General features: G+C 38.0%; 1 protein-coding gene across 1 annotated transcript in view; it reads left to right on the top strand.

The window, feature by feature from the left end:
- HDAC9 (histone deacetylase 9) overlaps positions 1–12,562 on the top strand; it is a gene marked incomplete at its 3' end in the record, with an annotated part of 448,608 nt that overhangs the window by 215,102 nt on the left and 220,944 nt on the right. Inside the window, exon 14 of the mRNA XM_080912023.1 lies at positions 11,623–11,756. Coding sequence (XP_080768149.1) covers positions 11,623–11,756 — 134 coding nt within the window. The remainder of the gene's footprint in view (positions 1–11,622; positions 11,757–12,562) is intronic.

Raw genomic sequence — 12,562 nt, 5'->3', positions numbered from 1 at the left:
AAAGAGATGACCCTAGAGTCAGAACACCAAAAAAAGAAATCAGGAGTCACAGAAGCAAGCATTTCCAATAGATTACAAGAGATCGAAGAGAGAATCTCGGGGGCAGAAGACAACATTGCAAACATAGACAAAACAGCCAGAGAAGATGCAAAAAACAAAAAGCTCCTAACCCAAAATGTCCAGGAAATCCAAGACACAATGAGAAGACCGAACCTAAGGATAATAGGAATAGAAGAGGGAGAAGAGTATCAACTAAGGGGCACAGTAAATATCTTCAACAAAATCATAGATAAAAACTTCCCTACCCTCAAGAATGAGATGACCACGAGCATAAAAGAAGCCTTCAGAACTCCAAATAGGCTGGACCAGAAAAGAAATACCTCCCGACACATAATAGTAAAAACATCAAGCGCCCAAAGTAAAGAAAGAATACTAAAAGCAGTAAGGAAAAAAGGTCAGGTAACATATAAAGGCAGACCAATCAGACTCACACCCGATTTCTCAACAGAGACTATGAAAGCTAGAAGAGTCTGGACAGACATCATGCACTCCTTAAGAGAGCACAAGTGCCAGCCCAAGCTGCTATACCCAGCAAAACTATCAATCACCATCGATGGAGAGACGAAGATATTTCAAGACAAATCAAAATTCACACAATATCTGACCACAAACCCAGCACTACAACGAATTATAGGTGGAAAACCGAATACAATGAGGGAAAATACAGCCTAGTAAGAACAAGAAAACTCCTAAACAAGAAAACTAAAAGAAGAAAAAAACACAGACACAACTCAACCCAAAAAAGCAATAATGGCAGGAAACAGAAACAACTATTCCTTGATATCTATTAACATAAATGGTCTCAACTCCCCAATAAAGAGACATAGACTATCAGACTTGATACATAAACAAAATCCAGCCTTTTGCTGCATACAGGAAACTCATCTCAGAGACAAAGACAGACACTATCTCAGAGTAAAAGGGTGGGAAAAAAACTTCCAAGCAAACAGCTCCAAGAAGCAAGCTGGAGTGGCTATTCTAATATCGAATAAAGTAAATTTCCAACCAAAAGTTATCAAAAAAGATAAGGAAGGACACTTTTTACTCATTACCGGGGAAATCTGTCAGGAGGAGCTCTCAATCCTTAACATATATGCTCCAAATAAAAAATCACCCACATTCATAAAAGAAACCCTACTAAAGCTCAAAAAATACATTTCACCCCACACAATAATAGTGGGAGACTTTAATACCCCACTCTCACCAATGGACAGATCAGGGAAACAGAAACTGAACAAGGACACTGCAAAACTAGCAGAGACTTTGAACCAACTAGAATTAATAGATATATACAGAACATACTATCCCAAAGTAAAAGAATACACCTTCTTCTCACCAGCCCATGGCACCTTCACGAAAATTGACCACATAATTGGACACAGAACGAGCCTCCATCGATATAAGAAGATTGAAATACTCCCATGCACCCTCTCAGATCACCATGGTCTACGGCTGGTCTTTAACAACAACAAAGACAACAAAAAGCCCACATACACATGGAAACTAAACAATGCTCTGTTAAAAGATAGCAGGGTCAAAGAAGAAATAAAGAAAGAAATTAAAGATTTTCTAGAATTCAACGAAAACGAAAACACAACATACCCAAACCTATGGGATGCAATGAAAGCGGTATTGAGAGGAAAACTGATAGCCCTAAGTGCTTCCAAAAAGAAACTGGAGAGAGCTCACATCAGCAACCTGACAGCACAGCTAAAAGCCCTAGAACAAAAGGAAGCAGATAAACCCAAAAAGAGTAGATGGCAAGAAATAATCAAAATTAGGGCAGAAATAGACCAAATAGAAACAAAAAGAACCATTGAGAAAATCAACAAAACCAAGAGCTGGTTCTTTGAGAAAATCAACAAGATTGATAAACCCCTAGCCAGACTAAGTAGAGGGCAAAGAGAGAGTATCCAAATTAACAAAATCAGAAAGGAAAGTGGGGACATAACAACTGAAACTGAGGAAATTCAAGAAATCATCAGATCCTACTACAAAAACTTATACTCCACAAAATTGGAAAATCTGGAGGAAATGGATGAATTCCTAGACAGATACAAGGTCCCAAAGTTAAACCAAGACCAAGTAAACCATCTAAATAACCCTATAACACCTAAAGAAATAGAAGAAGTCATCAAAAGCCTCCCAACCAAAAAAAGCCCAGGTCCAGACTGGTTCAGTGCAGAATTTTATCAGACTTTTATTGAGGATATAACACCAATACTCGCCAAACTATTCCAAAAGATAGAATCAGATGGAATATTACCCAACTCATTTTTTAAGGCTACAATAACCCTCGTACCTAAACCACACGAAGACCCTACAAGGAAAGAGAACTTCAGACCAATCTCACTTATGAACATTGATGCAAAAATACTCAACAAAATCCTCGCAAACCGAATCCAAGAACACATCAAAAGGATCATTCATCATGACCAAGTAGGCTTCATCCCTGGGATGCAGGGATGGTTTTACATAAGGAAATCCATCAACGTAATTCACCATATAAACAAACTCAAAGACCAAAATCACATGGTCATCTCACTAGATGCTGAGAAAGCATTCGACAAAATCCAACACCCCTTCATGTTAAAAGTACTGGAAAGAACAGGAATCCAAGGCCCATACTTAAACACAATAAAAGCAATATACAGCAAACCAACAGCCAACATCAAACTTAATGGCGAGAAACTTGAAGCAATCCCACTAAAATCAGGGACTCGACAAGGCTGCCCACTCTCCCCCTACCTATTCAACATAGTACTGGAAGTCCTGGCTGGAGCAATTAGACAGCAAAAAAAGATCAAGGGGATAAAAATCGGAAAGGAAGAGATAAAAACATCACTCTTTGCTGATGACATGTTAATGTACTTGAGTGACCCCAAAAATTCCACCAGAGAACTCCTACAGCTGATAAACAAGTTCAGCAAAGTGGCTGGATACAAAATTAACTCAAACAAATCAGTAGCCTTCCTGTACTCAAAGGACAAACATGTGGAGAAAGAAATTAGGGAAAACGTACCCTTCACAATCGTTACAAAAACTATGAAATACCTTGGTGTGACTCTAACTAAGCAAGTGAAGGACCTGTATGACAAGAACTTCAAACCTCTAAAGAAAGACATTGAGGAGGATCTCAGAAAATGGAAAGATCTCCCATGCTCATGGATTGAAAAAATCAACATCTTAAAAATGGCCATCCTACCAAAAGCAATCTACAGATTCAATGCAATCCCCATCAAAATTCCAACCCAGTTCTTCATGGAATTGGAAAGATCAATGTGCAACTTCATATGGAATAACAAAAGACCTAGAAAAGCGAAATCCATCCTCAACAACAAAAAAACATCTGCGGGAATCACTATCTCTGACCTCAAGCTATATTACAAGGCATTTGTGCTGAAAACTGCATGGTACTGGTACAGAAATAGGCATGTGGATCAATGGAATAGAATAGAAGATCCAGAAATGAGCCCTCATGTATATGGTCACCTGATTTTTGACAAAGGAGCAGTAAACATTCAATGGAAAAAGGACAGCCTATTCAACAAATGGTGCTGGTCCAACTGGCACTCAGCATGCAAAAGAATGAAAACAGACCCGTTCTTACCTCCTTGAACAAAGCTCAAGTGTAAGTGGATCAAAGATCTCCACATTAAACCAGATACACTGAAACTATTAGATGAGAAAGTAGGGAAAACCTTAGATCACATAGGTACAGGAGAAAATTTCCTGAACAAAACACCAATGGCTCAAGCTCTAAGGTCAAAGATTAACAAATGGGACTTAATAAGATTGCAAAGTTTCTGTAAGGCTAAAGACATCGTCAAGAAAACAAAACGGCAACCAACAGAATGGGAAAAGATCTTTACCAACACCACATCAGATAGAGGCCTAATATCCAAGGTGTACAAGGAACTCAAAAAGCTAGACACCAGGAATCAAATAACCCTATTAAAAAATGGGGTACAGAGCTAAACAAAACGTTTTCAGTTGAGGAACACCGAATGGCCGAGAAACACCTGAGGAAGTGCTCGACATCCTTAGCCATCAGGGAAATGCAAATCAAAACAACCCTGAGATACCACCTCACACCAGTCAGATTGGCCAAGATCCAAAACTCAGATGACAGCAGATGCTGGCGAGGCTGCGGAGAAAGAGGAACACTTCTCCACTGTTGGTGGGGTTGCAATCTAATACAGCCACTCTGGAAATCTGTCTGGCGATACCTCTGAAAATTGGATATAGTACTACCTGAAGACCCAGCTATTCCACTTCTGGGCATATAACCCAGAGACACTTTAATACACAACAAAGATATATGCACCACAATGTTCATAGCGGCTCTATTTATAATAGCCAGAAGCTGGAAGGAACCCAGATGTCCTTCAGAAGATGAATGGATACAAAAATTGTGGTACATATACACAATGGAATACTACTCAGCCACCAGAAACAATGACTTAACCAAATTCTTAAGAAAATGGCTTCATCTAGAGAAGATCATCCTGAGTTAGATAACCCAGTCACAAAAGAACAGTCATATTATCCAGTCACTGATAGTGGGATGCTAACCCCAGAGGCTTGCACTCCCCCAGAAACAACTCACAGATTGTATGAAGTCCAAGAAATAAAGAAAACAAAAAAATATACATTTATTTACAAAACAAGAAGACTTTGACTATTTCCATTTTGCGTTTTGTTTTGCATATACTTTACACTTATTGTAACTATTAGGTTTTCAATGCATACTGTCAAGCCCTTGAAAAACATCAAGTACTGACTAAAAAAGTATATTCACATGGTTTTATGTAAAAATTATTTGAATGTCTGAAAAAACAGTACTGACAAAAATGCATAATTTTAAGCAAAAAATGTTTAAAATCTGTACATTTATATTTGTTTTATAAAATAAATTCGTTTAAAAAAAAAAAAAAGAACCATTCATTATATAACCACAGTTCAAATATGGTTGTGCTGATTTTCAATATTTTTCTTATATCTTATTTTTTGACAAACAGAAAATGATATGTGCTTTTGTGTATAATATTTGTGTACATTAGCATATGTGTATATTTATATTATTTATATACACACATGCACACAAACATATGCCAATGTTTGTGTATGCCTGTATCTTTGAGTTTTCCTAAAGCAGTTTTGATTGCCACCTATATTCGATTGGAGAAGGTTTTTAAGGTAATATGCCTTTTTAACAGTTTATCTCAAATATACATTTGATAAAGCATCTGAAAAACTCCTCTACAAGGTAAATTCAACTTGATCATATAGATAATAAAAACATACCTTAATATATACATCTTACTTATAAATATGTTACATAGTATGTTATGTCATTTGTATGTATTGTGTTGATCCATGTATTGTGACCATCCATTGGGGAGAGTCTTCATATCTGCAGATGTCCTTCTCTACCTTCCTACAGGATTGAATACAGACTTAGCAGATCACAGGTTTTGAATGAAAGAAATCTACATATGTAGAGACATGATCACAGAGGTGTTATATGGAAGGGAATTCTGAGGCCAGTGCAAGGCATGCTCCTTTGCACAGTGTGTTGCAGATTCTCTTCACCTCCTAGTGCAAATTACCTCCCATCTGCATATGATTCCTACACTGTAAGAGGCTTTTTTGTGCATTTAATTCAGAAGTTCGTGGTAGGAATCCTTCAATCCTTTCCTTCTTCCACCTGGTCCTTTGAATATTACATTATTTGCTCACTCGACACATTAAATTTTACAGATAAATAAATATTGCATGGCTAGAGAGACAGCTCCGCAGTTATAGCTCTTAGCTCTCGCAGAAGACTAGGGTTTGTTTCCCAACACCCACGCAATGACTCAACCATTCTCAACTCTAGCTACAGGGAAACCAAAGCCTTCTCATCTCTATGAGTACTAAGCACACATGTGATGCACCTACATACATGCAAGCAAAACACTCACAAACATAAAATTAAAATCTAAAAATTTAAATTTAATAATATGGTAGTGTTCCGAAGATAATAAATGTGATGGAGATTAGAGTGGAGTGTGTGGTGGGAATGAGGAAGTCAAGCCAATAAGCCTTATGGATACATTGGGGTTATGAATAGATACTCATACAGTTGAAAATGCTTGCAGCTAACCATTGGACTAAGCACAGGGACCCCAATAAAGGATCCAGAGAAAGGACTGAAGGAGTTAAAAAGGTTTAAAACCCCATTGGAAGAACAAAATTATCAACCAACCAAACCCTCCAGAATTTGCAAGGACTAAAACACCAGCTGATGATTACACATGGAGAGACCCGTGGTTCCAGTTGCCTGTGTAGCAGAGGACAGCATTCTCTGGCATCAATGGGAGAAGAGACTTTTGGTCCAGTGGAGGTGCATTTTCCCAGTGTAGGGGAATGCGAAGGTGCTGAGGTGGTAGAGGGTGGTTGGGAGAGGGAGCACCTTCGTGGAAGCAAGGGGAGGGGCAAGGGAGATGAGAGTGGGAGGGTAAGAATAAAACTTGGAAAATGAGCCTTCATTGGACCAAAGGATTCTCTTCCCATTGATGCCAGACAATGCCATCCTCTACTGCACGTGCAACTTCTCAGCTTCTTGCCATCACTACTATATGTAGTTTAAAAATGCACTTTATGTAATTATTTTGGGACTGGCTTCTTTTTATTACTAGCTTATGAATGAAATGTGATAAAGTGAAGCGGCTAGGGTATAATACACACTAGATAATAATATGCAAATGCACATTTTGAGCAGAAAAGCCATATAATACTCTTGGCCCTAGAATCTTTTTAGTGAATTATATTTATTAATGCTTTTAGCAGATGTCCCGAGTAAGCATGATTCTAGGTATACACCAAAAGTGAAATAAAAAATTAAATGCTAATAAAAATTAAATGCTAGGAATTAGGAATGAAGATTAATAGTTTTTGTCTAAAGACGCTAGACATCCAATTCTCTCATTTACACTGAGGGCTCAGCAAAACTGAGTCTTACTAGACTGAATCAACTTCTGGAGACATGAACAGATTCCCTGGGCTGAATAGCCATAATGACTGAGAACAGGGAAGACAATATACTTGATGCTTCAGCTACATCATTTTATTTAATAAACTGAAATCCACAGAGAATACAAAGTTCAGACTTTTCTAAAACATAAAACTTTTCAGGAGTTGTGTGTGTGTGTTGTGTATGTGTGGGTCTATTTCTGCATATGTATATACATATAGGTTTGTTTACATGTCTGTGTCTATGTATGTATGTATGTATGTATGTATGAATGGATGGATGGATGGATGGATGGATATTTGTAAGTGTGGTATCCATGTGTATCTGTGTATCTTTGTGTATGTATCTCTGGCTATAAGTATGTGTGAATATGAGTTTGTTATCTGTGTGGTAGAAAACTTACTACTGAACTTTTAAAGTACAGGTAAACTTTTTAAGACTATTTTACATAATCATTTTTCACGAGAAAGATGGGTCCCTGGGCTTATATTACAAGTTGTAACCAGTGGGGCAGAAAGTGTGAAACAAAAGGAGAATTCCATATGGCTCTCAAGAAGAGCATGCAGCTTTCCTACCCTGTAAGTCCCTGCTTCAGAAAGAAAAATAAGAGAGAGGGAAGGGGTGGAGGATGGGGTAGATGTCTCACCTTACAGTCTACCTGTTAGCACCTCATTGATACATCATTAGGATGAGTCAGTGGAGGATTGGGGCTCCAGATCTTATTTATTTCCTCTTAATTCAAATGCCTTTCTAAGAGCTCCTGGTTTTTGTGTCAGAGTCTCCAGATACCAGAAAATTTGCAGTACCACAGCTTGTTTTGTAATTTTAGTTCTTATTGATAGTGAATGTTGTAAAAAAACTAAAATGAGGAAAGTTAATATCTAAGTAGTTTAGATTCATGCTAAAAATTATAAATAGTTCAGAAACACAATGATTTCATTCTGTACTCTTAAAAAATGTATTTTAATGTGGCAGATATTATAGTCTTCATTTCTATAATTTTTTTCATCATTTGTTGTAGCGAATAACAGAAGTTGAAAATGTACTAAGCAGCTCCAACTATGTAATGCAAGTTATAAATCACTTTGATAAAGACAAATCACGAGGACACACCTGTGGACCTTGTGCTTTGGGAGTTACTCCTCCTTACTGCTTGCCTCTTTTCTGACCTTTTTAACATCTTCCTTCTGGCTTATTTAAGAATATTCATTTGTGTTGGATTTTGTACAAAAGGCAAACAGTGAATTTATGCAAAGTGTTTCATACTTTCTGGCTGAAAGATGGTGGGTATAAAACAAAAGGCAGTATATCAGTGATGGCCACACAACAGCAAGACTCCAAGCAGGTGAACTGGGTGAGTGTCAGAAATGCCTACCACTTCTTGACTCTGCTCACCTGTGCTTTACCCTCATTTATTTCAGTATGGTCCGGGCGGGGGAGGGGCTGCTGTATTCCAAACATGGCCATTGAAGCTGGGAATTCAAAAATAACACAACTGTAGTCTGTGCTTCTATATATCTTACTATATGATGGAGGAACATGGTATTAATAAAAGTGTGACATTAGTAATCTTCATCAGCACCCTGAAGGAGCCCCTAAGATCACAGAGAAGGTAAGCGGTCAGACACACTGGTACAAGAGGTCTGGTTTACAGATCTGAGGCATTGCCTTTTGGGTGAGGAAGCACCAAAACTGAGCCCAGAAGAATTAAATGGAATGACCCAGCTGAGACTTAGAGGTTGTAAGCAGAGGAAGGACGTCACGCATAGACATGACAGAATGTAGAAAGATCTCAAGCTGGCAGGTTATGACCTTATTGAGGAATGTAAGAAAAGCCTTGTCGTAGAAACAGAAACCTACAGGAGGCATGTGTAAAGAAAACTACAAAGAGAAGGGACTTATCTGTGCTGTATTCGTGGAATGTCACTCTCAGCAGTGAGAGGAAGTTTGTGAACAAAGTAGCTAGTGTGGTGTGACAAAGGAAATATCAGGAAAATCAAGGAGCTGGTTGTCAGCTATCTTGGGAGTCCAGATTAGAGAGTATAGTCCTTTGGATCTTGAATAGTTTACGCCAAGGAGATAAGAAGTGAGTGATTCAAGATCTGCTTGGGAGGAAAAACAGATACACCTTTGGAGTCTAGAAAATATCAAGGGGACAGCAAAGTTTCTGGTGTGAGCAATAAAAGCTCTTGAAGTCCCTTGTCAAAATGAAGAGCAGAAAGTGTGGCTTAAGATCAAGAATTAGAGGCATTAACATTTAGGAAAACCAGGATGCAGACATTCAAGAGGAAATTTCATCATTCACATAGATAAGTGTGTGAGTCTGAAGCTAGGAAGAGAGAGCCAGGCTGAGAGAAATTTAAGGAGATCAGGAGCCGGCCTAGGGATGGGTTTTGAAGCCATTGAGCCTTGAGAATAGATATTATTGGGAACAGTTACACAATATTTTCTGACAGACATAATTTTTACCACATGCTTTCAAAATGCAGATGTCATTCTTCAGCATGATTTTAGTACACTCAAGGGAAAATACTTCCCATCTTCAGTAACATTTCTCTAACATAATAATGTAGGTCAAAGGGAAAATGAAATTTGTTTAAGTCAGCTTATGATACCAGATCAATGGCTGGCATTTATAAGTTACTGAATAGTTTTTATTATTGTTCTTTAATTTCTTGTCACAGGCACTCGATCCCCCATCAGCTGGAAAATGTTCTTTGTTTTTGTTGTTGTTCATTTAAAAATTTATTTATTTCACATATGTGAGTATACTGTTGCTGTCATCAAACACACTAAAAGAGGCCATCAGATTCCCATTACAAATGGTTGTGAGTCACCATGTGATTGCTGGGAATTGAACTCAGGACCTCTCGAAGTGCAGCCAGTGCTCTTAATTGCTGAGCCATCTCTCCAACTCTAGAAAATGTTCTTGAGAAGTCATTTGTTGAAAAATATTTGATTGACTAATTCCTCAGAACCAATATTTTGTAAATAACATAATTTCTTGTCCCACCAAAGTCCTATATTATGGTTCATGAATAACATCTTTCAACCAATCTTTGTAACAATCTTCTTATCATAGAGTATAACTAAGATATCACATATAACTAACTCCTGATGCAAAAATTTAATATCTATGAAATCTGTAGTGAAGGCATTATAATTGATACTCATTTTAAAAGAAATCCTTAGGAGTCTCACATAAGATTCATTGGCATTGCGTGGCTTGAGAGTCAATTTGAGTTGTTCAGCTTTGCACATGACCTAACTAGGTTCTATGGGAAAATGAAGAAAGGACAGACTCACAGACAGACTTGGAGGTACTGGGATTGGATAAGCTTGTGCACATGCAAAAATGCAGTAGAAACTCAGAAACTCAGCCTTTTCGTTACATAGCACTGAATGAGGAGGCAGGCTTATTGTATGCAGCAGGATAAGGACGTGGCTGACTGATCTGAGAAGGAAATCTCATCGGGGAACAGTCTCAGGCTGTGGTCTTCCTGGGGAGGATAATGATTGATAGCTCTACAATGTCACACCGAGGATGGCAAGATGCAGCTATTGTGTCTGCACACACTGGTTTCAGCTAACAACAACCCTTTATCAATGACAGTCCTTGGGCCAGGCCTTGACATTCCATGGGTCAATTGCCTTGGGACACTTCTACAGCTGTGCTCATGACAGTATTACATGTTCACTGTGGACTTTATCTGCTCCCCACTGGCATTACTGATTAAAATGCTGCCAAGGGGGACAAGGTTATAGGAAAGCTTCTGCCAGGCCATAAGTAAGTCTCACGTTTCCTGTCGTAGTCCACGTTGAAGCTAGAACTTGTAGTTTCTGCATAAACTAGTTTTAACTACAGGAAAACCTTTTGTAACATACATATTAGACCAGAAGATGTTGCCATCCTTCTGAGCATGAATGGGGAAAGACTTGTTATTCCCATGAGTCTGAAGCATTAGCATCTCATCCACAGTGTCCGTATGTTCAGAATTTCGTCTACTCCCCCACAAGGTATATTTCTTGTATAATAGCAAATATTAGAATAGAAACACAGAAAGCCAAGAAACTTCCTGCTCACCTTTGATGGAATTTCTAAACTGACTAGAAAAAACTACCCCTAGTTTATTCTACAAATAACCCTAAAGTAAAACTCTGATTTACTCAAAAGTAATTACAGGGTTTTAATAACTGCTTACTTTATACCTTCACTGACAAAAATAATTGAAATAAATTATCTGCCTCAAAGTGTTCTAAATTATCAGAACTATTTGAAATACTGATAAGACTTAATTGTGTATATGTTAAATACATGCATATGTGTGTGTTGTGTGTGTGTGTGTGTGTGTGTATCACTTTACGTATTTATTGAACTAAGCCTTAAGTACAGTTTAATTTATGTTATTTTTTTTTACAGACACACAGGGTTAAATGGCTGTCACATGGTTCTGAGAACCACCTCAGACTAATTATTTTATCTTCTAATGCATAGCAATACCTTGTGTATCTCAACTTTTGATTATATTTTCTTTGTCTCAAAGGAATTGCCTATGACCCTCTGATGCTGAAACACCAGTGCATCTGTGGCAATTCCACCACCCACCCTGAGCACGCCGGGCGAATACAGAGCATCTGGTCACGCCTGCAAGAAACCGGGCTGCTAAATAAATGTGAGGTAATCCTGGATTGGCCACACTCTTTTACTTACTTAAATAAATCATGTCAAGAGGCTAGTACTCATTGGAGTGGTAGTAGAAAAATGTTAACCATTCAGGGCAAAGTCCATGATTGATGGCATGCCAAGGACACAAGTGGGCACCGAACTTCCAGTTGTCTCTGGGCTGACGCACAGTAGGTTCTCAGTGTTTAATTACTACAATAGCTGTTTCATCACAGTTCTACTCTCTGTGCTAAAACACTGCGTGTATTTTACCATAACTTTATTGTCCATGCAGTATGGCATTATAATTGCAAATTAGCACCAAAAATCAAGTTAATGAGAATCTCTTTACAAAGAACTAAATAATTGTGATGATTGTTTTGAACTATACTTGTGTGACTCTGATGCATGACGGCCCACTTATGAAATGAGCAGGTATAAAGATTGACAGGTCTCACTGGTATGAGTCTCTCCTTTTTATTGACGTGACTAATCGATACCTTTATAACTCTGTGATACTTCTCAATATTTTTATTTTATCGATTTCCTCTAGGCTCATGTTTTCAGACCGCTGGTGAACCCCATGCCCGCTTAAAGAGCTTGTTTCTTTAGGCGTTCCTGGTTAAAAAGAAAACTGATAACAATTCGGAAAGATACCTATCAAATTACAAAATCTGGGTTAAATGAGTAGCACCTGTTTGATTTATTTATTCTAAAAGTCGGTTTTGTCTAAAGTCAAGTAGCATTCTACACTTGAGTTTGAAATATTTTTTTTCAGCAAGAAATGTTCTTATATACTCTGCTTTGATTTCAGCATTTTA

The sequence above is a fragment of the Micromys minutus genome (genome assembly GCF_963924665.1).
Source record: "Micromys minutus genome assembly, chromosome: 1".
NCBI classification, from domain to species: domain Eukaryota; kingdom Metazoa; phylum Chordata; class Mammalia; order Rodentia; family Muridae; genus Micromys; species Micromys minutus.
Note: the sequence above shows the minus strand (reverse complement) of the source record. Positions and strands in the feature narration are given on the sequence as shown.